The sequence below is a fragment of the Accipiter gentilis genome, chromosome 12, assembly GCF_929443795.1.
Source record: "Accipiter gentilis chromosome 12, bAccGen1.1, whole genome shotgun sequence".
NCBI classification, from domain to species: Eukaryota; Metazoa; Chordata; class Aves; order Accipitriformes; family Accipitridae; genus Astur; species Astur gentilis.
This window is the reverse complement of record NC_064891.1, coordinates 20,459,239-20,484,135: the sequence shown is the minus strand read 5'-3', so window position 1 is coordinate 20,484,135 and position 24,897 is coordinate 20,459,239. Positions and strand designations below refer to the sequence as shown.

Below are 24,897 nucleotides of genomic sequence, written 5' to 3'. Positions count from 1 at the left end.
CAACCTCCAAAAAAGAATGCTGACCTACAATGCAAAATGGAATAGTTCCTAAAGGACAGCAATCAGGGGTAGTTGCATGATTGCAAGAGTAAATATTAATTGACTTTAATGTATATAAGAACACATAAAATATTTTTTAAATATCATGTGTATCATCTATCAAAACAGCTATTTCATGATATGAGTAAAATTTTACTGATAAACTGTCTGTTGCAATTATCCTGGTAAGTTAGACTTCGAATTTCTCTGGGGTCTTCTGGAATTCTGTAAATTTTCTTCCTTCTACCTCACTGCATGGATATTTCTACAACCTGTTTCCATTCCTGAAAAGGCACTGGGCAACTCCCACTTACTGCACCAGTGGAAAGTATTCTTCCTTTTCTTTTCCTTACCTACCTCCCATCTGTTGTTTCACTGCTGGCTAGTCTCATTTGGTTTGGGGTTTTTTATTGAATATTATTATATATTATTATTGTTGACTATTATTATTTCTTGAATACACTGCTCTGTTACATTGTTTCTGTTTGGTGGGACACGGGGATGTTCCTCTCCTATCTCCCATATGCCAGCGAGAAAGAGGTAGGATGGGAAGCTCCTCTTAGCTTTAAGTTGCTGCACAAATCAGTAGGTTTGTCCTCTCTCCCTGACCTTACCTGTGTATCCCAGTTTTTACATCTGCAGCACCCTCCTAGAACTAGTGGCAGAATTTGTTGGCAGGACCACCCACACACCAACAGATTTGGAAATACAGCAGGAGGAAAGAAATAAGCATATTTTTAAAGATTACAGGGATTTAACAGTGTATCTGTACCTCAGAGAAGATTACATTTGGCCACTGTACAACTTTATTTAGATATTACATCATGCCTACCTATTGCATATTTAGTTCTGTCAGTAGACATGTGACGCTGCAAAGCATGAAGAATCTTTGGCATAAGCGCTTTGGTTGCAGCAAACAAAATGATTAATATAGTGTGGTGTCTGGCTTGGTCTGCACTCCAGTTGAGCAATACTCACGCTCACTAGCAGCTTTAAGTATTTGAGGATCTTTGCCCATGCTTGAAGCACATGTGTGCTTTCTGGACCAGGGCCATACTGGTTTTGTGAAGCTAGAATGGAGAGTATATTTAACAGAAGAAAAAGTTTAAAGAAACATTATAACCTAATTCAGCTTCCTGAGTTTGAATGCAGCCAAGGCGTATCGAAGATGGCTGGTGGAGGATTGATCAGAGACATCTTGTCAGTGTACACCAGTAATCAAAATACATGAAAGATAAGGTTTAAGATGGCAATAGGAACAACTAAAGCTAGTTAGACGAATGAACATTGGGATATTTTACATTAATATTTTGTGTTCATATCCTATAAGCAGCACATAGCTCTCTAACACTGCTTACTAATGACCTGATGTTGTGTTCAGACTTGTTTCTCATGTATTTCAGAATTCTTTGATTAAAAAGTGGTGGATATTAATGCATCGGGCCAGAAGATACTACATTTGATCTGGCCTGTGAAGATCTGTATAAAACAAAATACAAATAAAAACCATAGGATGGGGAAATACAAAACCACTGATAAGTGGGGTATTTCCAAATATCAGTTTCAGTTTGGATTTAAGGGATCTACTAAGATGGAAAATGGGTAGTGGTTTTATATCTTTGTGATGCATAAAGCAAATCTGAAAGAACAGCAGCAAGGGAAGCACTCTTCTGTACCAGTCACAACAGTGCAGAAGGAGGAACTAATAAAACTATGACAGTAAAATGTGAAAACAGCCACTTGAAAGGAGAAGAGGAATTTAACAGGAGTGTTTTAAAATGTTTTTTTTGACGCATGTGGGGTTTTTCAGCTGTTCAAAAAAACCCCTGATTTCTACCCCAATAAATATTTGCAGAAAAAAAATATATCTTTGAAAGTTCATCCATCTGTTTTCAATATGTGAATTTGCTGAGAACTCAAACATGAGAATTTAAATCTGACATCTCTGCAGGGATGTGAAAATTCTTTGTGGAGGTGAAAAGGGAGAAAATTCTTACATCATGTAAAAATAAATAGGGCTTCCTGTGGGAAAGGTTTTGGGAGGCTAGAGTTTTGGTTTGTGTGTAATTTCTTATTAAAATAGGATCTAGAATTTGTGGAAGTATAGTTAGGAATTACTGGTAGCATTTGGTATGCAACTGTTGATGGCTCACCCAGTAGCAAAGAATTTTCAAAGCTACTTCATGAAAACAGTATTGCTTTGTCTTTCATCAGTATCCTTTCAGCTGAAAAACAGCTTGACTGTTAGGCATTTTGATCCTTTCTAACCTAAAGAATCAGACCATTAAGTAGCTTAATTATTTTTGCTGGAAGTCTTAGTTTTTCCTAGCTGCCATTTGAGTTTTGAACCCTTCTGGGGTGTATTGTCTGGGTTTTTTGGTTGGTGTTGTGGTGGCGAGTTTTTTGTTGTGTTTGTTTTGTTTTGTTTTCCACAGGGCTCCAACAGTATATGAAACACAGGAAAGACCTAAATAACTTTTAAACATGGTTTATAAAACAGCTACCTTCTGCTTTGCTTCAATTCATCTGCCTTTATGCTAGGATTGATGTATGTTTAAAAGTTGAAGTCTTGTTGAAACTGAAGGTTTTTCCCAGTTGAGTCACTTTCCCTCTTTACAACATGAGGCAACAAGTGTGGGGATGAATATATAGATCTGCATTTTGCTGTGGAGGGTGAAATGGAAAGGGGGTGGGGGGCTGCAGACACCCCTCTGGTGACATCTTGGATGATCCATCACTGTGTATTCATCAGAATTTCCTGTTCCATAGGTCTCCTTGTGGGTACTCTTGATGTTGTATTGGACTCCAGTGCCAGAGTGGCACCATATCGAATCCTCTACCAAGCACCAGACTCCTTGGTCTATTGGACTATTGCCTGTGGTAAGGACAAACATACTGACGTGGATTTTTATTCTTCCTGGATACTGTGCCACATAACTAATGGAGCATCCTGCTTGCTGAGCACAGTCATTTCAGGACAAATAAATGGGTCAGGATGAAAACCTGCTCTAGTGGTTAAACTAAGAAGCTCTAGAGCTTCTAATATTCAGACCTTGAATGCCAGCATATGTGTGTGTGTTATGCACAATGACTGACTAAAACCAGAAACAGCCATGGAGCAGGGACAGAAGTGTTTGTTATTTCCCACCCTTCATTTCCCAAAGATGTTCCCAGACAAGCAGCCTAGTATCCATTCCTCTTCCTTGCATGTTCTTCTCCACACCCACGGCTCACTCCTACAGCACTTCTAAACTGCAGCATTCCTGGGTGATGGGGTATCTCTAAAGAGTATTGTAGGAGGACTACCTGGGTTATAGCCCCCAAATTACCCAGACAGGGCACCTGGTTTCTCTTGAAATGGAAACTGGGAAGATAGTGCAACCCCAGCTCTCACCTGTGTACTGAATATTAGTATGGCATTTTCCTGGATAGTGGCCTCAGTCTCCTCCGGGATAAATACCATCTAGATCCCAGGGATGCCCACCTCCTGGACGTTTATTTCAGACAGCGTGTTGTCCTTCTAAATATGATGTACTTAAAAAATCAGCAAGGTGGTAGCTAGGTTAGAGTTAAATACAGAAGTATGTTCTTGCATAGATGCAACTACTCTTAAGAGTTTTGGTCTTTAAGGCACAAACTTTGACAGATCTAACTGTAAGACTGTTTCTCCTGTCATAGTAGTGAAATCAACGAAGTTCATATTTTAGTACATTAAATAGGATCTTTGCATGCATCGGATCCTCTAAATACTAAATGCTTATTTCTGTGGTCAAGTACCTATTGCAAGTAGCATAAAGCAGTATGTAGTTAGTCTCTAGTTCTGTTTGCAGGCTCTGAAAATAGTGTCTGAAGCTGAATGCAGAAGGTCGAGGTTATATAGCTTTGGTTGGCCAAGCTTGTAAGGTCAGATCCTCAGTTTGATAATATTGTTTTTCAGTCCTTAGCAAATGGAAACTTCTGAATGCAACTCCTCTAGCTCTAGAGTTTCAAACACTGTTTTAGGGAGCAGCCAGAACCCTACTCTGTTCATTGCAAAGAAAATTGAGAAAGAGGGCAAATGAGAAGTACATACATGCCTGTCATCTCTTTAACAGATTGGTAACTTCAAGCACCCCCTGTGCTGCCTGACATTCAAAAATATCAGTTAATGAAGCTGTAGACTACTTCTGACCTAACAGTGCCCTCTCATCTGTGCCCATTCTCCCAATAAAATTTGACATTTAGATTATTTGTATGACTTCTCCTCCAGACAAATCCCCTCTTTTGGGAAGGGAAGAGGAGGAAGAATGTATGAAGGTTTGCCATATCTAATAATTTTAGCAGTTCAAAGCAGGCTCTATTCTTATGAGCATACGATTTGTGTGTCTGACAAAGGTGATATCAAAGCTGTGTCATCTTCTAAATCCAACAGGAAGTTTTTTAATAGCTTGTCTTAGCACAGGTATTCTTGCTACTTTTGATGGTATCAGACCTGAAAGAAGGAATCAGTTTTAAACAGCTGTTTTTCCCCCTACATCTATCAGTACCAACTCACTGAAGATTTAAAAATTCATATGACGTAATTTGCCTTTAGTGACAGCTAATAGTAAAAACAGATATTAATGAAATTGTTGATATTAAGGTCACTTCCAAATCTTCATTTAACTGCTTGCTTTATACTGTCACCTACTCTGCTGTGACTGTAAGTGATGGGACCTTGCATGTCAGCTTTCCATGGATCTCAGTCATGAGAAAAAAGGGTGAAAGTACTTGTCATTATGTTTATTTACACCATTTGTGCACAAGGAGAGGTAGTTGCAAGTGCACATACAATCCCTTCTTCCCTTCATCCAAATGTTAGTGCTCAGCAATTACTAAGCACCTCTGTCCCATAAACTTGAAAGGGAGCAACTGAGGACACAAATTTTCTTGCTTTTTGCAGACTCCCTTCCAAAGAAAATAACATATCGCAAAGCTCTCAACAAAATAATGTTTCTTCAAATACATTCGTACTGTACATATATTCAGAAATGAATTTTTAAGACTTTGGAAATAGGCCATGTGACTTTTCCTTAAGTGCATTTGCAGGTTTTTTGCATGACACCTCTAGATAATTACTATAATTTTATACCTACAATGTGTGTCCCCAGATAACCAGGGGCATAAAATTGAAGGCAGATGAGTTATGGCCCCAGAATAAACAAATGTACCATACATATAGAAATTTATGCTGCTGCTGAACTGTGAGGGTTTTGTTTCTCTTCTGTGACAGATATTGCAGGGTTTATGTAGAAATACGGTATTCTGTTTACATTTAAGCTAGTTTCAATAAACATGCTTTTCAGTTATGAATCTTAACCCTAGTTGAAATTGCTACAGTAGTCAATGTATATATATAGCTGTGCTTCCATTTTGTGGAGTGTTTCTTGAATTTTTAGTCTCCTAATATCTAGCTCATTGATTGGCTTAGTTATTTTTGTTAAATTATAAGACTGCACTAGCTTAGTCTTGTCACCTGTGGGGATAGTGTGGCTCTTACAGGGAGGTAAAAGTTTACAGAGAGCAAATTATTTATCTATGCAACCTTGAAACTGAGCAGCCCGGTGTTGCCTAAGGCTCTGCACTGTGGTTATTCTATGAATTTGCAACTAAAGCAATTCTTCTGAATTGATCGAGGGTTGTTACCATTATACAGGTTACTAAGGGATTTGGCTGCATTTAACTATGCAACTCTGATTTGTCCTGCATTGTACAGCTGTCCTTCCCTGTTCCCTGGGGGTAGACTGCTAGTTATTTGGTACTTGTAATCTCTTATTTTTATAGGAATTTGTCATATTTTCCTCTGTCTTCTGTAAAGCAATAATCTCGATCTTCAGTAAGTAGCTATACAGAGTGACTAGAAGAAATTGGATTGTTTCCTGGTTCATTCATGCTGCATGACGTTTGGTCTTGTTCTGTGCAAGACTATTCCGAGGGTAAAAAATAATCCAAGGGGTTTTATTAGCTTTGAAATGACTACTTAAATTATGTTTAGACCCCAGATTTGCTTATAATTAAATTTGGATGTGAATTTTCTTGGGTATTAACTCTACTGATCTAGGCTGTATAAGAATGCTAGTTGGTAGATCTGAGGCTTTTTAGCTCTGTAAAGGAGGCTTGCTAACAGTACTTTCTCCAGTGCAGCGTTGTGTTGAAGATGTCACACGTTAGAGTCCTGTCTATTGAACTATACTGGAAAGATGTTATTGGTAACTTTTCAAGAACAGTTTTAAGCATATTACTTTTTGTAATGGTCTAGAAATCCAAAATATCGTACATGATCAGCCTTGCATATTCTAAGAGTCCTTCTGTGTCCCTTGTCAGTGTCCCTCCCCAGTCTGCTAGTGCTCAATTTACGGGGAAAAATTATGGTATATGTAAACTCTGTTTGGAAATGAACAACTCTTTTTACATCTTCTCCACCTATAAATTCAGTCACTCTTACTATGGCTTTGTGTTTTTCAGGTATAGGACCACTGCTGTAGGTTTTCTGTGGTAACAGTAATTATATGCATTTCCGTAGTTGTTTCTAAATCTGTATTTCACATGTGCAAAAAATTAATTACAGATTATTTTAAAGCACCAACCTTGAAATTTTATTATGTGCCTCGGAAAAGGTTTTCAAAAAAGCCCGTGTGCTTTGGTTAACAAACCTACAAGTTTTAGTTAAGAGTGTTGTTGAATTTACCAGCCGTAACTATTTTCTTCTCCCTTTCTGCACAAATTGAGGTTTTGCTAGTCCACTCCTGAACCTGCTATTAATGGCAAGAACAATTTTAGGCTCCCTAGAGTGTTACAGCTTCTCTTGCAGTGCATTCTGTTAATGGCAGCAGTTCAGGTTGACTAACAAGCATCTCGGGTAGGTATCTAATTGGAAGAGATGACTGGACATGACAGCCTCATCAGCTGTCTCAAGTTAAGCCATTCCTATTCCTGAGTCACCAACTGAAACAATACTGAGATTATACTTCTGAGTGTGTTTGAAAGCATGTTTATATGACTTGTTAATTTTCTTCTCAGTCTTGAACTTGATCACATTCCCTCCGTACCTTCACCTCTTACCTTGGACGAACCAACCCAGATGCTAGAAGCCTAACCGTGACACCCAGAGATGTTCCCATGCTGTTGCTCCACCCCACTTGCCAGGCAATTGCCCCTTCTCATCCTCTCTGCAGCAACACGTGTCCTTCCTCCATCCAGCTCTTCAGGTCTAGACCTCCCTTAGCTCTCCAACTTCTGTTTAACACGCTTATTAGTTTCCTCCCTGAAGATTGACAAGAATAGCTCGGTCTGCCAGGGATACTGGCCAACGTTACACCATTTCAGCCATGGAGCACGCCATAAGCTGAGCATACCATTTAGAGGAGGGAAAGGAAGTGATTAATAGCCTAATGTATGCCTTGTAGCTATTTTCCCTTTTATTTCCTGCCAGTCTTGAGGGCTCTGTATTCCAGGGCTCTGCAGTGGTTTAACTGTTTAATGTTTTTTTGCCTTCCCTGAGATTTAGAGATATTGCTTAATTTACCTAAAAGGCCAATGATGGCAAAATAGTGAATGCTTCTAATATGCTAAGATAGGTGAAGACTTGCCAGTAGCAAAGTTAAAATAGACTTGTAGTTTAAAACGTTGCAGCAAAAGTGGTTTTGTTTTTTTTTTGTTTTTTAATCCTGAGTGAACAAAGCAAAGAGAAAGATCTAGACTGTGATGATAAATTGATGAGAACTGGGTTGTGGGTTTTGGCCCAATTGCATGATCTGGTGTAAATGAGACTGGGAGAGTAAACAGTAAGAGAGTGGAGACAAAAAGCAATGGAAAACAGTAAGATGGGTTGTTACAGGTTGAGAATAATCAACCAAAGCTGTTTTATAAGAAGTGAAGAAAAATAATTGATGAACCACAAACAAGAAGTAGACAGCTTTAAGAAATAGTTCATCATGATAGCATGTCTGCACTGCTTGTAACTGCTCTTCAAGAGATGAGTGATTTTTTCTGATGACAGTCTAGTTTTTTTATACATAGCTTATGTATTTCATCACTGCTTTTTACAGCAGTGTAAGAGCCAAGAAGAAATGAATTAGTCTTCAGACCACCTCCTGAGTTCCAGAAGGGTCTGGTTGCATCCAGTAGTTTTAAGGAAAAGCAGCAGTGGCGATCACTTGTGTTTCTGAAATGTTGGTTACTTATGCAGGCTGTTCTGCAACATGATTTATGTATCCCTATTACAACTAGAATTGTGAAATTCCCCTGGAAGTTGCACAGAATGTTGCATTCCGTTGCTTTCATTGGAGTTGTGTAAAGCTGTGATTGTATACTGTAGAAATAATATTTTTACCCATCATTTGTTGCTGAACAACAAGGAAAACGATTTTTTGGTATGTATTCAAGATGGTTGCATTGGGTTCTTCTACAAACCATATAAACACTTATGCAGAGACGTGACAATTTGTGCCTGTAGTGAAGCTGAAGAAGTTATTAGCAACAGCTTGTTATAACTTAACCTCTTTTTAATGGTTGCTTCACATAAGCCCCTTCACTTTGTTGGGTTCTGTAGGCATTAGTTAACAGGTAGGTATATTTACTTGCTAGTTCTGAGTAAAATGAACCAAAACTGCGATTTGAACAAAAAGATGATATAGTATTGATGCTTTTTACTACCTGGATTGAGATACTTTTAATCAAGCTTCAGGTACAGATCTTGCTATGTGAACATGTAATGTTTGTTTTCTGAAACTACTTAAAAGTCCTGGTTTTGACATAATTGCCTCAACATCCTTTTTTGGGGGAACAATTTTTTTGTGAGTGCTTGAATTTATTCTTCCTTCAGGGTGGACACAGAGAGATCCTGAAAAGCACCAACAACTTTATTCTGCAAGATACTGAGAATGGGGTCAAAATAGAAGTTATACTTACTGCAATCCATCTCAAGTAAAATAGAAGCAAAAATGTACATATATAAGCTCTAGTTCATACAAGAAGCTTTTTCACCCATGTTCCATACTACTTTACAGGCTATATGTACGCTCATTCCTCAATATCAAGATATCTCACTTGGCCCCTTTTGGTCTCCTAAGCAAACTAGGGTCATCAATGTTTAGTTTATTCTTTCATCATTAAAAGTAAACCACCTCTGACAACCCTTTTTCCTAAAAAGACACAGCTTTCTTAGAGGTCTTTCAGCACTGTTCTTTTGAGGAAGAGACATTGTAATAGACTTTTCAGGAAAATTATCCTTTTTGGCTTTTACTCTTGAAATCTTATCATTATTTCATAATTTATAGATGTATATAATGGTGAAAAATTAGGAATCAATGATAGAATATACAACTTGGGGGGTTTTGTCAGTTCCTGACAGGTGCAGGTAATACCTTTGCTAACTCTTTAATGTGACGTTGGGCAGTTCGGTGTTGTTATTGTGGTAAGAATTCTAAATGTAGGGGTTTTTTCCTCATGATATGGACATAAGTAGCTTGTGCTTCTCACAGAATAATCTTGAAGATTGCTACCTATATATTACGAAATTCAAGACCATGGGAGAAAATTTTGGAATTTCCAGGGACACAGTATCTGGTGAAATATTGCATCTCCAGTCACTGGCGAGTTTTATTAGAGTCTTTTGTTTATGATTACGACATTGGTGAATTATTTATTTTGTGACTTCTTGGGGTTTGTTTTATATACAGGTTGCTCAAGGAAGGAAATCACTGAACACTGGGAATGGCTTGAACAGAATTTGTTGCAAACTCTTTCAATCTTTGAAAATGAGAATGACATAAATACATTTGTCAGAGGAAAAATACAGGTAGTTAAATATATCATTATAATTGTTGTTAATGGTAAATGTGACTGTGGAAGGAGAACTGACATGAATTCCAAATAAATTTGACCTGGTAGTCCCCAGGCTGCTATGCCTTTTTGAAGGAAAAACAGATTCTAAGTAGCAACATGTGTGTAAAAATTAGGGAAACTGGGATTAGCGCACATAACTACAACAGTGTGATTAAAAATATATATATAAAAATATATAGGCAGGGCCTCAAACATTGTGTTCTAAAATTAATTGCACTGTTCCTTCTGTTTTAAACTTTGACAGTTTTCTATATAACTGCTTTTCCAGTGCAAAGCTTTAATTTTTTTTCATGCACTCGTATAATGTCTCCTTACCCTCTTCTGTAGTTAAATCCTGTAGTGTTGGCATTTACACTTCATGTAGGTGTTCAGGGTTGCTGGTTGATTGATTATTATGTTTTTTTATTTGTTTGGTTTTCGGTTTTGTTTTTGTTGGTTTTACCAGAACTTCTTTTTCTCCTTGTAGGAGAGATAGTAGCTATACTGGCAAAAAGTACTTTATCCACTCTAAGAATCATCTAAAAATAAATATTGTGGTAAACGATTGATTGTAAACAAAATTACTGTACTTTGTGTGTATTCTAAGCATTAGCTTTGTCTCATTCCTCTTTTAACGTTTCATGTAGTAAGTCAACTGTCTCAAGAATCCCCTAGTTGTTTGTGTTTTACTAGTGAATCGGGTATGAGGGCTACAGATGATCATGGAAACACCTTATGCGAGAAGACATCTGTCTTATGAAATATAATCCTTTGAGGAAATTGTTACTTTTTAGAGTTGGACAAATATTAAATGTGAATGATGGTTCACTGTCTTATATTCCACTATCCATGTAAATATGGAGCAATTTGAAGGCAAGAAGTCACTTTCCTGTTTATAACTTTAATATAGAAAGTAATAGAGAAGATTTATTAAAAAGACTGGGAAAATAAGTGAATAGAGCAGAACTTCAGTATAGAGCAGAAGGAACTGTAGTCTTTGAGGTATCAAAAAGCAGCTTTTCATCAGACTGCTGCCACTTCAAATTTGGTGAAGGTATTCTGCACCTGAAAGTGTGAATGATTTTTCTATCCTGCCAGATAATCTAATATGAGATTTTTCTTTTTTTTTTTTTTTTCCTCTTGCTCTTTTCTTTTGCTCAAGGGCCACTGAGGGGTCATAAGTCATTTGATATTTTCCCTAATGAGTAACAGATCCATTTTTCCTTTTACTTTTTTCCTTCCTTTTAGAAGAAAATTTTCTGATGAAATCCTATCCCTGTCTCCTCAGGGAGCATATTTATGTGGAAGGGGGAAGTAGTACAAATCACAGGTGCTTTACAGAGTTGTTAGGAGTATTTGAGATAGGCTGGTTAATTTAAAACAGGGTACTGGTAAGTGGTTGGTGTTTGGTTGCTTTTGATGTAGGCATGGTGGGGAGCAAGGTCATCAGAAAGACAGCCTTGATAAAGTAAATAACTATATAAGCAAAAGAATGAGAAGAGAATAAGAGATAAGCAGAAGAATGAACAGAAGAATAAAAGATAACCAAAAAAGTTTCCTGACATTGCAGTTAACTGTTGTGGCCTCTGGCCCAAACAGCAATGGTAATAAGGATATCTGATACCCCATGGTAACATGCTATGTACTTCTTTTACTCACTACTAGGGCATCATTGCAGAGTACAACAAAATCAATGGCATCAAGGAAGATGACGATACAGAAAAATTTAAGGAAGCCATAGTGAAATTTCACAAACTTTTTGGGATGCCGGAAGAAGAGAAATTAGTGAACTACTACTCCTGCAGTTACTGGAAGGGGAAGGTTCCCCGTCAGGGCTGGGTGTATCTCAGCATTAATCACCTTTGCTTTTACTCTTTCCTCATGGGCAGGGAAGGTATGTTTTACAGTGGAACTGTGGTCTGTGCATCTAGGAGTTGTTAGGAAATCTTCTGTAGTTAGTTACTGTTCACCTGCTGAACCACTGGGGGTGCAAAGACACTGCTGAGGAAAAGAGGAGCAGTGAGCAATTCCCCGATTGTCACGCTGCTTAACTGTGTGCTTCTTCCCTTGTTTGTTTTGTATTTCTCAAAGTAGTTCTCTGTAAAACAATACCTTGGCATTGTTTAGAGGCATGGTTCACTTTGGAGACTGTGCCCAAAAGGGAATAGTTTTAGATCACACCAGTTTTGGCTCCTTCTGCTCTTATACAATCTTCCGGTACTACTCTGGCAGACTTTGCAACCTCAAATGCCACATTTACTCTTGTACAACACCAGACCATCACAAAGAGCTCAGAGGAGACCTAGGATCAAGAACTATGTAGTGTGGATGCAACCAGTCTGCTTTAGAGAGAGTTAACTCTATGCAGTGTGGAGGTGAGCGAGTCTGCAGTCCTTGGTTATGGGCAATGGATCAGTCATTGGTCTTTCTATTTAGCTGTGTAGACATACCCTAGTGAATGACTAGATTTTTTTTGACAAAATTAGATGTAGATTTAGTCCCTGTTTTAAGAACGATATCCTAACCTGTAGTGGTGTTGGAAGAAAAACCAAGGATCTGTCATTACTGTAGTATTTGAAACTTTTTAATGTATAAAAATAATGCAAGCCTGTCTGATGTGTTTAGACTATGTTTCTTTACTTCCATAGGAAAAGAGGACATGAGAGTCTGAGCAAGTGCTGTGGCAATCATAAATTATGTTAGCCCACCTAGCTTTGTAATGCTTTTGTGTGGTGTTCTGTACAGAAGTAAATTATATTTAAACTCATTTATCTGCTGTTTGTCAGGTGATCATTGTTTGTTTGTACAAGCTGGGTCTATTTATGCTATCTTGCAACTTTTCAAGATGCAAGAAAATTTCAGCTGAATACATTTTGTAGGAAGAGGAAGACAAGTTCTTTTGAATATGCTAATTTTTGTACTGAATCTTCTTTTGTTTGCTTCTGTTCAGCAAAGTTAGTTATCCGCTGGGTTGATATCACTCAACTTGAGAAGAATGCTACACTGCTCTTTCCTGATATGATCAAAGTGAGCACAAGGTCAAGTGAACATTTCTTCTCAGTATTCCTTAATATCAGTGAGACATTTAAACTAATGGAACAGCTTGCCAATATAGCTATGCGACAGCTTTTGGACAATGAAGGATTTGAACAAGACAGGTCATTACCCAAACTGAAAAAGAAATCCCCCAAAAAAGTATCTGCACTAAAACGGTAGGTAGCACTGGCTCTTAGTCATTTGTTTCTCCTCAATCCTTTTAATTCCAGCATCTTTTCAAAAAGTTTTCTAATGTTGCTGCTATGTACTGTTACTCCAGAAGGAATGACTGATTCCAGCAGTGGCAAAATGTGAATAATTATTTAAATATAAATACTTGGTCTCCTGTTGAAATAGGAAAGGGAAAACATTTGAATATGAACTTGTTGCAAAAATAAAAGAAACATTTGAGCCAAATTCTCATTTGTTCAGAAGCTCTTTAACATACCTCTCGACACTGGCTGCACTAGGTATCTGTTGTAAGGCCCTTTTATGTTACCGGGAAAGGTAATATAGTGATTGAAGTGTTATTAAGAAATGTGCCTAACATTCATACTTGGTCCTATAACTGGAATTGAAAAGTGACTCTAGGTGATGAATTCTATCTAGAACTTATTTAAGGTAACAGAGATACAAAAAATGACATAAAATTCCAAGGGATGAAAGATTATCTGGAAAATATTTCTACTACTTTTATAGATATCATACTGCAATTTGATAGTTTCTTGTTATTTTTTTCATTATTTTATATGTTGATCATGTTAATGAACCATACAGAATTGTAACCAGTGCTTGTTTATATTTCTCATTACTTAGTGATATCTGATATGCATTATATTACTTAGTTTGTCTTTCTAACTATTCAATGTTTTGCACTGAATGCTTTATCAAGACCAAGTCTTGAATTTGTTAACAAACTCTAGCCCTAAGGATTCCATCACATTAATAAATAAGCCTCAAAGAAGCATTTTTGGTATAATATTACATGGGGTCATGTGTTGTTTAATAATAAATGGATTCACTGTATGTATTCTCAGAAAGTAGGGCTGAATGTGAAAAGATCACACAGCCTGTCCCCTCTGAGAAGTCAGGATCAATGTATCTAAATCACTCATAGCAGAATAGTTTTTCTTCATGTAGTTTTAGAATCTTCCAGTAGCAGAGACTATATATCCCCTATATGCAAACTATTTCCACTGTTTTGCTGTACACTTAGTGCTTAACTGAGGTACGGGTAACTTGCAATGATTTGTATAAAGTACATTATTTATTTCTTAAAACAAGAAAAGATTTCTCTGGGTTTTTTTTAGGGATCTTGATGCCAGAGCAAAGAGTGAGAGATACCGTGCATTGTTCCGTCTTCCCAAGGATGAGAAATTAGATGGACATACAGACTGTACTCTCTGGACTCCATTCAACAAAATGCATATTTTGGGTCAGATGTTTGTTTCTACAAACTACATTTGCTTTACTAGTAAAGAAGAGAACTTGTGCAGCCTTATTATCCCTCTTCGAGAGGTAAATATTTGTATTTGTAAATTTATAGGGTAAATTATAAAGCAATATCCTATTGGAAATTACATCCTAGCTTAGATTTTTTTTTTCATTATTGGAGAAAAAACTTTTCATCCCTTTAATCTCTTGTGAGCATATTATTCTGATGTGTTCTAAGTAATATTTAATGACTGTATCTTAGTTCAAAGTTCCAACTACTAAAACCCACAGGGAGTTTTCTCTGTCAGTTTTTACAGCCCTCATGAGTCTTCCCTCTCCCATAATTTATATTCTGATTTACAGCCCCATGGTACATTTTTTGTGCCTTATAGGGAGGGATGGACAATAAAACTTCCTAGATTGATGAGTGGAACTTCTATTAAAGAATGTGTCAGATAAGATTTGCTTTTGTCAGATGTAAAAAGATTCATATTCGTAACGATTTGAATTGTCTCTTCACACAGACTTGCAATCATTTATTCTTGTATATGGAAAATATGTCAGCATTTTACAAATTGGTGTGCTTCCCTTTTTAAAGCTGGCTGCTTAAAGTAATGTTCAGTAAAAAAGAACTTAAGTTTGATGCAATAAGAAAAATTACATTGGAGAGGTTTTTTATGATTTACTTGATTTGTGGGTTAATGGAAAAATGTGTAAAGTAAGTCTTTGAAATAGTAGCAAAGCTGATGTAACCAAGGACCGTTTGGCTTGACTGAAGAACCATAGATTATTTCAAGGCACTGTTTTCCCCCACAAATCATTAAGAGTAAATACAAATGTTATTTGTTTGGAAACTTTGAAGTACAGCTTCTCCACAGTGTGTTGCAATGACTTTGGTTATTTGAGAAAAGACATTCGATTATGGTTGCACTGTTTGTCTGGAGCTCTAAGGGAACAACAGTCCTCCAGGTAAAGTGGTGGAGGAAGAGAACAAAGTCTGCATTTAACAGCACCTCTTTTCCTGGATGCAGATTCAGCAACTGCTTTTGGTAACCACAGCTGCAGCAGCATAAAATTCAAAGCAGCCCTAAAGCTTTAAGATAAAGAAATAGCTGAAGGAATAAGCGCTTTTGTCCTAGTGCTCTGTGCTCAGTAGATTGTGGTGTGAGTGCTGTTTACAGGTTGGACTTCAGTTAGATTAGTGACCATTTCACTAATGATTGAAGGCCAAACAGAAACTCTACCTCACAGGGTTAGATGTTTTCCTTTGTAAGGAAGGACATGGAGTTAGTTGCCCTTTGCAGGTTTCTGTGTACCATGGAAATACAGTTGCAATAGCAGTTGTTGCCACAGTATGCAACTATAATATAGTAGAACAGGATTGTTATCCCAAAAATGGCTTATTCGCGTATATTGGCAGTAAAAAGTGAGCAAAAGTCTCTGTTGATTCAGCCTGTACTGGTGTTGGGGAGCAGGAGAGGGATTCGAAGGTCTTACAAAAAAGCCGATAGATCTGCATCCCACAGAAGAAATTTTGGTTTACTGATTCTTTTAAAATAAAGCCTGAGGAAAATAAACTAAGCAGTGTAAAGGAGTTTTGCTGGAGAATGTTCTGAAGCCAGTTGTTTGAGGGATGGCAGTCTTCATCTTTCAGGCTTCTACGTCCTTTTATCCAAATCCTGTTTTCCTGCAGAGGAATGTCCATAATGATTTGATATAAGGGGGGAAGGGGTGTGCGCATTTATTGTATGAAGATGGTTTCTTAGACCAAGCAACTTGATTAATTTAAGAGCTTGAGCAGTAGCTACTGTTTCTCCCTAGGTGACAATAGTGGAAAAGGCAGACAGCTCCAGTGTGTTGCCCAGCCCGTTATCAATCAGCACAAAAAACAGAATGACATTCCTCTTTGCCAACTTGAAAGACAGAGACTTTCTTGTACAGAGGATTTCAGACTTTCTGCAACAAACCTCTTCAAAAATATACTTGGAAAAGAATATTTCTGGAAGCTATATCAACTCAGATGATGAGGTATGTGGAGGAACATGAATCATTTACAGGAAGAAGGGGATTTTTAACTGGTGTAGGGAGAGAGAAGCCAGGAAAAACCTTTAAATTTTTGTAAAGCTAAACCTTTGTACACAGAAATGTTACTTCTTTTGTGTTAATGCCTTTAGCTTTCTTAAGCTGAACAGATAAAATGTTACAATTGGGATATCTATTTTTTTTTCATGTTAGAGGTAAGAGAAATCACCATTGCTGTGGAAGAGCTACTCTTAACTCCTGCTGCCACATTCTGAAATTACAGTGTATCTTATTGGAAAGTGTCATAGTTAACTAACTGGCTAATTGAATAAAACTATTTAATATCTATTAACTTGTCCAAGTCAAAATGTAATTGTGGAATTTTAATAATTTGAAGAAATTATCAGTTGATATGAAACTCTTTATTCAAGACTTCATGGTAAATCTCATCCTTTGATTCTTCAGAAAATGATGTCTGAGCTGAGCAAGCTTGCATGTGCACTGCTAGCAAACTTTGGAATATTTGAGCTAACAAAAAAACCCCAAACCCTGTCCTGGACATCAGATGGCCCTATTCTGAACCACTTCCCTATTTATCTATGCAAAGTAAATGGTTCTTAAAAGATATGATCAGATAAACTTTTCTCAGGCACTTTGAATGTCAAAGCTGCTGCTGAAGTCCTAGGTTTTATGTATGAAATTTAGGTACTTCATATCACAACCTCATCAGATCTGTTAAACCCAGCAAAGTTTAGCAGTTCAGATCTCAAAGCAGAAAAGGCTTTTGTGGTGTATCATTTTGGTTTTATGTAGGTAGATCTCGCATTCCAAGTCTGTACTAAGTCATACCTTAGTATTGTGCTGAGTAGCCCTACCCTGTTTGCCATGTAAATCTTAAAAGTCAGGTTTTTTGCTTGCTTTGTTGATGGTGAGGTATAATTAGTGTGGTGTTGTAGTCGTATACCAGAGCACCTATGCATATATGTATAATGCTGAAACTTGCCTTTTGCCCTAGTGGATCTATGTATTCTACCTACTGAATTATAAACACAAATTAATAATGGCAAGCATTATTCTTACATTTAGTAATAAGACTACATATGTAGACATGCATGACCAGTAATTTCAATTTCAGGCATTTGGTGTGAACTGTTATGGGAGATCTTACTGTGATAAATTTTCAAAGCTGTTTGAGAAGTCAGAAAATCCTTTTTCTTCAAAATATTTTTCTTCCAAATCACAATCTGTCGAATTTTCCACAGAATTTTTTTTAAGTGAGGGGAACAAAATAATTTGATTTGTATATGTCTGTATAAACATATATAGAGATATAAATGTTTGTGTGTACACAGATATAAATATGTTATATATAAATTCTACATTCTGGATGGTCAAGCAGCCACCTGGGGAGACAACAGTCCTAAGATGTTGACAGGAGACAAAGGCAGCTGGTTTAATTGCTCAGGGCTACTTAAAGTTAACGCTACTTTAGCAATTCCAGTTATAGGATTTGACTACTTATTTGTTCGCGGGGGTGAGGAGGTGGAGGCGGGCTATTGAGAAACTGGAAACAAGTTTATTATTCTATACTGGTTTAATTTCTGTTGTCGTATGCTCAGCCTGTGAATGTACCTGGGTGATTTAATTTGCTCGGGTTTTGTTAGCTGTTAGCATGCATAAATCTTGAAGTAAAATGAAGTAAAAAGTCCAGACTCTGGCTCAGCCCCATGTCTGTGTTGCTTGTGTCTGCTTTCTACAGGTGTTTACAAGATCAAGTAGTTTAATTTCTGCCAGCCCTCATAAAAGCCACAGTTCTGAATCAGAAGGAGAGCGACAGTTCAATCTCAATGACAATGGCATTCCAACAGCAACTCAAGCTTTAATGACGATGTTTCGGCGGAGGTCACCTGAGGAGTTCAACCCCAAGCTGGTAAAATACACCTCAGAGTGCTGTACCTGACTGAAGAAGTTGTTAAATTGTTTTCTTTAAAATCCATGTTTGTGAGACAGAAGAGTTTTGTTCTGCCACAGGCAGTTAAGAGGCAGTGTTGTTCACAGAAATAAAGCCTTGAACATGTGTCATTTTACTGATCCAGACAGCTTCACTACGTAAAAAAACCCCAAAGTTGGATGTAAATCAACTGCTCTTAAGTACAACTGCTTCAACAATATTCTTTTAATGGCAAGGTCTGTTGGGATAGAAACTAAGAAATGGGAGGAGACAGCCCATTAAGAAGAGAATTGAACTGTAGCCAAGTTATTTCTTGCTCACTTGGAAAGTTAGGACATTGCAGGCTTTTTAGCACTTAGCATTTCAGTGGGGCAGAGTTTTAGAAAGAGAAGCTGCATCTTTATGTCTGCCTTTCTTTGCTTTTAGGCTAAAGAGTTTTTGAAGGAACAGGCCTGGAAGATTCACTTTGCTGAATACGGCCAAGGAGTCTGTATGTATCGTACAGAGAAAACCAGAGACCTTGTGCTAAAGGGCATTCCAGAAAGCAAGAGAGGGGAACTTTGGCTACTATTTTCAGGTAAGTATTCATTTGAACATGACTGTGGGATATAAGCAAAAGCATGAGGGAAGAAAGGATTTCAAAGATGTCTAAAGGTGCAGATAATAAGCATCTACAAATATTTGGAGCAAGTAAGGCTGTGATTGTTAGCAGGTGCCAGACTGGTTTAGATAAGAGTTCTGTTTAGATCAGTAAATACCCTTTCTCAAAGAGGCTCAAATAATTAGGGAAGAATATAAAAAAGTAGAATGCACACTTTGTTACTAGAAGCCAGCAGTCTAGGTACTAGGTGTTCAACAACCACCAGCAGGCCTACTTCCCATCTGTTTAATAATTTCTGAATCTAGTTAAGCTTTTGGCCTTCACAGCAAGTTGTTGCAAGGAATTCCAAAGTTTAAGTATGTTGCATGGAACCACCATCTTTTTGTTTGTTTGTTTAAAATAATAATTTAAAAAAAGTTACTTTTATCATTTTATTAGGTGCCCCCAGTATGTGAAAAATAGTGAGAAAATATTTCTGTCCTTCTGTGCCATCAAGGATTCTCTAGATCTGTGTCCCCTTAGGCTTTTTTTCAAAGTTGAAGAATTTTATTCATTTTATTGTTAGTTACATGGAAATCAGTCCATACCCCAGGCTTTCTTCATAACCTTTCACTTTACTGTATGCCTTCTTTAGCTCTGCCCTTTCCTGAGATAGTTACCACAGCTACCCACACCATTTAGGATATGAGCACATCAGGGACTTTATATGATGGCCTAATGATGCTTTCTGTTTTGTTTTCTATTTCTTCCCTAATAATGCTTAATCTTGTACATCTTCTCTTTTTGCTGCTGGGCATTAAACAAATGTTTTCAGAAAATATACACAAGAATGCACAGATCTGTCCTGTGTCTGATTAACAGCTAGTTTGGACCAATTTTGATGGTGTATGTATAATTAGTATTTTCCATGTGCATTACTTTGTGTTACTGATACTTGATTTCCTTTGCTGCTAAGCTTTTATTTCCAGGGAAGTTTTAAAGTCAGCATTGAAATCTCATAGCAACTCTGTGAGCATGCAATAGTATCCCTAAGGCTAAGTGCCCTGCCCAAGATGAGAAAGTCATTTTCAGAAGCAGGGATAGAGCTCAGCAGTTCCTGTCTCTTGCTTTTGGCTGTGATATCATACTTTCTGCAACCAAGCATTAATCTGCTCTCTCCTCAGGGCAAGTAGCTTTCTCAGAGGCATGTTTTGAGTTATTTAGGATAATCAAACCCACAGCCAGCTGCAGAGAGAGCTCATGATACCATGTGACTGCACAGCTGGTTTGTTCTTCATGCCTCCTGTTTCTTTCTGGCTGAGAGAAAGGCTTTATCTTCTTCCTTTTTTTTTAACCTCATCATAAAATGCCTTGAGAGGAGAAGACAAGAAGGGGAGATACCTCAATTGCCTAAGCACTTTTTTTTTTAAATCACCTTTACAAAAATAACATTTCATATTTGCTTTCAAAGTGCTTGTTGGTGACATTCAAGATGAAAGGGTAGCAGAAGATCATAATGTTGGGATACTGTATCTGCTAACCCTTGCTTTTTGCTTCTGATTTTAATACTGTTCTCCCACTCCCAGGAGCCATTAATGAAATGGCCACTCATCCTGGCTATTATGAGGACCTAGTGGAGAAATCGATGGGGAAGTATAATCTTGCTACAGAAGAGATAGAGAGGGATCTGCACCGCTCCCTTCCAGAACACCCTGCGTTCCAGAATGAGATGGGTATTGCTGCTCTAAGGAGAGTCTTGACAGCTTATGCTTTTAGAAATCCAAACATAGGATATTGTCAGGTAATTGAAATACCTTGGCATTCCTTCAATTTCTGGAATTCCCGTTCCTTCCTTATGCTTCTTTTTTTTCCATCATGTACACGAGTATTTGGCTGTGTAAAGCATACCGATACGTGTATAATGCTGTAAGGTAAAGTCTCAATGCTGCAGAATTACAGTAATGCTGAGGTCAGAGGGATTTGACAAAAGGACCTACTCTAACAGAAGTATTAGCAGTGCATGCTGAGAGATATGCATAGTTTTCTGTAAGCATATTTTCTGCCCATAAATCTAGAAACTGGATAGAGGATAACAGAGCTATCCTGAAGTACATCTACAGAAAATGACAAATGGACCCTGAAGAAAGCTTCTTTTCTTTTAAACAGGGGAAAAAACCAACCCCAAACCTTTAATAGTTCAGCCTTAAATTTTTACCTACTTATTCAATATATTAGTTGTAATAACCCTCCAGAACCTCCTTTACTTTTTTCAAATATGCCTTTCAATCATTCAAAACAAAACTAAAAAAAAAAAAAAAAAAAAAAAAAAAAAAAAAAAAAACACAAACCACACAGACACACACACACAAAAAAAATAAAGCACCCTGGAAGATATCTTATCATTGTGCATCACAACCATGTATTGGTAGAGTTAATGCTGACAAGTGCATGGTTTTGGAGTTCTTATGCCTGTGACTCAGGTCACTTTAGTTTCTGGTCCCAAATCATTCTTGCTATGTAACTTTTGACTTATCACCTGGGCCCTTTTTTTGCCTTTCTATCTATTTTTGAAAACAGGAAACTTGAATTCATGAGTATTAAGAAGCCTGATTAAAGTCTGACTGTTAAGACTCCTAGATAAAACATGAGTAAGTGAAAGTGCAAGAAATTCTAACAGATACCATCTTATATTATTTAATAACAAATAAAATACTAAGTAATTGCTACAGTAACTTCTTGTAAAGGTTGTTTAACAGAGGAACAGTAGAAAGACACTGTGATTCTGGTTCCTAAAGCCGTCACAGTAACTGTTAATAGCCTTGGGACTTGGTCCATGGCATTCGGAATGCTGATTCACAGTTACGGTGAGAATTCAGGCACTGAAGTATTTCATACATGGTACACAAGATAAAAAGGAATAGCATAGGCTTTAACAGAGTTGTAATGCTGTTCTGAGTTTCACCTGAAACCTTAGTTGCTGTTTCAAACAGGTAATGATCAAGCTGGAGTCTTAAAATGTTACAGAATCTGAAATGAGCAGCTTATTCCTTAGGAGGCAAACTGAGAAGAAAACATTACCAAAATACTTCATTTCTTCAGGTGAACAAAGGTCTAGTCAAAGGCTGTAAGCAAACAGTTAGAGGTCATTGTATGATACTGTGATGTTTGAAATGGAGTGAAACAGGCCATAAAAAACTGTTGTGCACACAGTCAAACATGGAGGGTGAGCAACAGCAAGAGACTTTTATTTCACTATATTCTGGTTGTTCATGATTGACACTATTACAAGCATTTGCCTCAGCTCACAGGTGCTGTGTCTTGACCTTTTCCTAGGAGCAGGAAGCCTGCAAGGATTGGTACAGCAGCAGCCATCATTAGTGCTCTAGGAGGCATTTTGTCTGTATCACACCCAGATTCTCCAAGAGCACCTGTTGGCAGAATATCAGTAGCAGTGTACCTGGATGCTTGCAGACCTGAGTAGGCCCTTTGATTATGAAAAGAAATCTTGATTTACTTCTTTCCTAAAAACCAAACCCACCCACCCCCACCCCCACCCCCCCCAAAAAAAAAAACCCTAACAATTTTTTTTGTGGTTTGAGGTTTTCTTAAGCCTTCCTTTGAGCACTGGGAAAACACTGCCTGCTGTTTTCACAGGAAAATTCTTGAACAGTTTGGGGTCTGCAGGGGGAGATGCAGCTGATTTCCTAACCATAGTAACCACTTATCTGCCCAGTTACTGTGCTGGATATTGAATAAATGGGTCTAGCAATTTGTATGTCTTTTTTTTTTTTTTAGGCTATGAATATTGTCACTTCAGTACTCCTCCTTTACGCAAAAGAAGAGGAAGCTTTCTGGCTGCTGGTGGCTCTGTGTGAACGTATGCTACCTGACTACTACAACACAAGAGTTGTTGGTATGTTATGGGGAAATTTTCTAAAATGACAATACAAAAATTAACCAAATTAGTTGGTATTATTTGTATTGAAATAAGCATATGTGTAGATATGTGTGGCATAGATAGAACTGTGAATGCTAGAGGCAGGACAGCTTGCTCAGGAGCATAGAAGCAATTCCCGAAACAGATACTGTGACAGTTAATAGTTTTTCACTTAGGATTAGATAGCATTCTAAAGTGAGCTTAAACGAAGTAAATAAAAAAGAGATGGGATGCTAAAATTTGAATTTTAGATGATCCAGTTATCTAATTCAGGTAATGTGGAAACAGGAGCTTTCACAATTTGCAGCAGAAGTCTTTGTGCCCGTTTACCTCTGATTTGAAAGGGCACAAGTATCTGAAAGCTATTGTTGTCAGATGACAGTTTCCTTGTGTATGTGGAAGTGAATGGCTTTTCAGTTTACCATGGAAACTGTCTTTACTGTAGCTCACAAATGCTTGAGATACTCATTCAGCCTTAGAAATGATTCTTCCTGGCCTGCTTAAGACACTGATGTTATGGCATAGATATGTATAATATAGGGTTCTCCTGAACCCTCACACACAGTCACCCTGGCTTCCTCCAACAGGTGATGCTGAGAAGAAATCTTATTCTAATTAGTAATGGTAAGTACTAAGCCATCGTATAACTTCTGTAGATGCTAGATGAAATTGACCCTTTGTTAGCTCTAAGGACTGTATAATTAAAACAAAAAAAAACCCCACTTATTACAGTTCAATTTGTCTGTACAGCTCAGTAGTGGAATAGAATCTGTTATTTATCTGAAAGTGAGAAAATGTGTGTGAGCATCATGTAGAATATTCTTAGGTTTTGTATTTATATATATATAATTTTTCTTTTTTTTTCTCCCCTAAATGATGATGTGGTCAGTTTCTCCCAAATTAATGGATATCCAACCTTATTTATTTTCAACAGGAGCACTGGTGGATCAGGGTGTCTTTGAAGAGTTGGCTCGTGACTATGTTCCACAGCTTTATGACTGCATGCAGGACTTGGGTGTAATATCCACCATTTCCCTGTCCTGGTTCCTCACTCTTTTCCTCAGTGTAATGCCATTTGAAAGTGCAGTGGTGGTTGTGGATTGTTTCTTCTGTGAAGGAATAAAGGTGATATTTCAATTAGCGCTCGCTGTCCTCGATGCTAATGTAGACAAGCTGCTTAACTGTAAAGATGATGGAGAAGCCATGACAGTCTTGGGAAGGTATTTATTACAAAAAATAAAGCCTCTTCATTTTATTTTTCTTTTTGTTTGCTTTTCTGATTTGTGTTCTTCTTCTATGGTGAAATACTAAATTTAAACCAATACAATAGATGTAAATTTTTTACATACTTATAGTCCCCTTTCACCCACATATGGTACTCTTTATATTATCTTAAAATAAAGTTAAGTGACCAACAAGATATAAATTCTTCTTTCAAGACATTCAAATAAACTTCCCAAACCTGGTTATAGAAACTTATTTTGGTTGATTATTTTAGTTGATTACATGGGTTTTGTTACTCCATCTTTTGCCTGCTGCCTTTTAAATGCTGCTAAGAAAAAGCCTTGATCTCAAGGGAAATTGTTTTGGGAATGGACTAAACAGAACTCAGAAGAATTAGGTAGGCTCTTGAATGAATAGATTTCAGTGAAACAGGAAGCTGACAAATAGACTAATACAAACTAATACTGCTGAGTGTAACTTCCGATTTCCTCATGTTTGGTAGTAGTGTTTAGTGTCCAAGATACTGCTGAAACTTTGGGTTTTTTTTTTTCCTAATAAGTTTCATTATTATAACCTTACTGAAGTCTGGTTTTAATTTCTTTGGGATTAAAGACGACTGTGGTTGTGTTTTCTCTGAAGTAAGCCCCAGTGCTTGCTGAGGATTTAAGTGTTCTGCAACTGCTGAGTAGAAGACAAATGATCTACAGCAGCTGCACTGGTGGGAGGAACAAGCCATTAAAGCCCCTTGCAGTAACGTTGAGCAGTAGTAGGACGGGGGGGTATGTAGACTGAAGTACACTGATCCCTGTTCCCATGGTGTCATAATTCCCT

General features: G+C 37.4%; 1 protein-coding gene across 2 annotated transcripts in view; it reads left to right on the top strand.

Moving 5' to 3' along the window:
* The window catches only part of TBC1D9 (TBC1 domain family member 9), a 54,994-nt gene that overhangs the window by 13,147 nt on the left and 16,950 nt on the right, over window positions 1-24,897 (top strand). For both annotated transcript variants that reach the window (XM_049814689.1, XM_049814688.1), the window contains exons 2-12: window positions 2,809-2,919; window positions 9,738-9,856; window positions 11,548-11,776; window positions 12,833-13,094; window positions 14,229-14,436; window positions 16,174-16,380; window positions 18,134-18,304; window positions 18,752-18,902; window positions 20,492-20,706; window positions 22,701-22,818; window positions 23,777-24,062. In XM_049814689.1, the coding sequence (XP_049670646.1) occupies window positions 2,809-2,919; window positions 9,738-9,856; window positions 11,548-11,776; window positions 12,833-13,094; window positions 14,229-14,436; window positions 16,174-16,380; window positions 18,134-18,304; window positions 18,752-18,902; window positions 20,492-20,706; window positions 22,701-22,818; window positions 23,777-24,062 (2,077 nt within the window). The remainder of the gene's footprint in view (window positions 1-2,808; window positions 2,920-9,737; window positions 9,857-11,547; window positions 11,777-12,832; window positions 13,095-14,228; window positions 14,437-16,173; window positions 16,381-18,133; window positions 18,305-18,751; window positions 18,903-20,491; window positions 20,707-22,700; window positions 22,819-23,776; window positions 24,063-24,897) is intronic.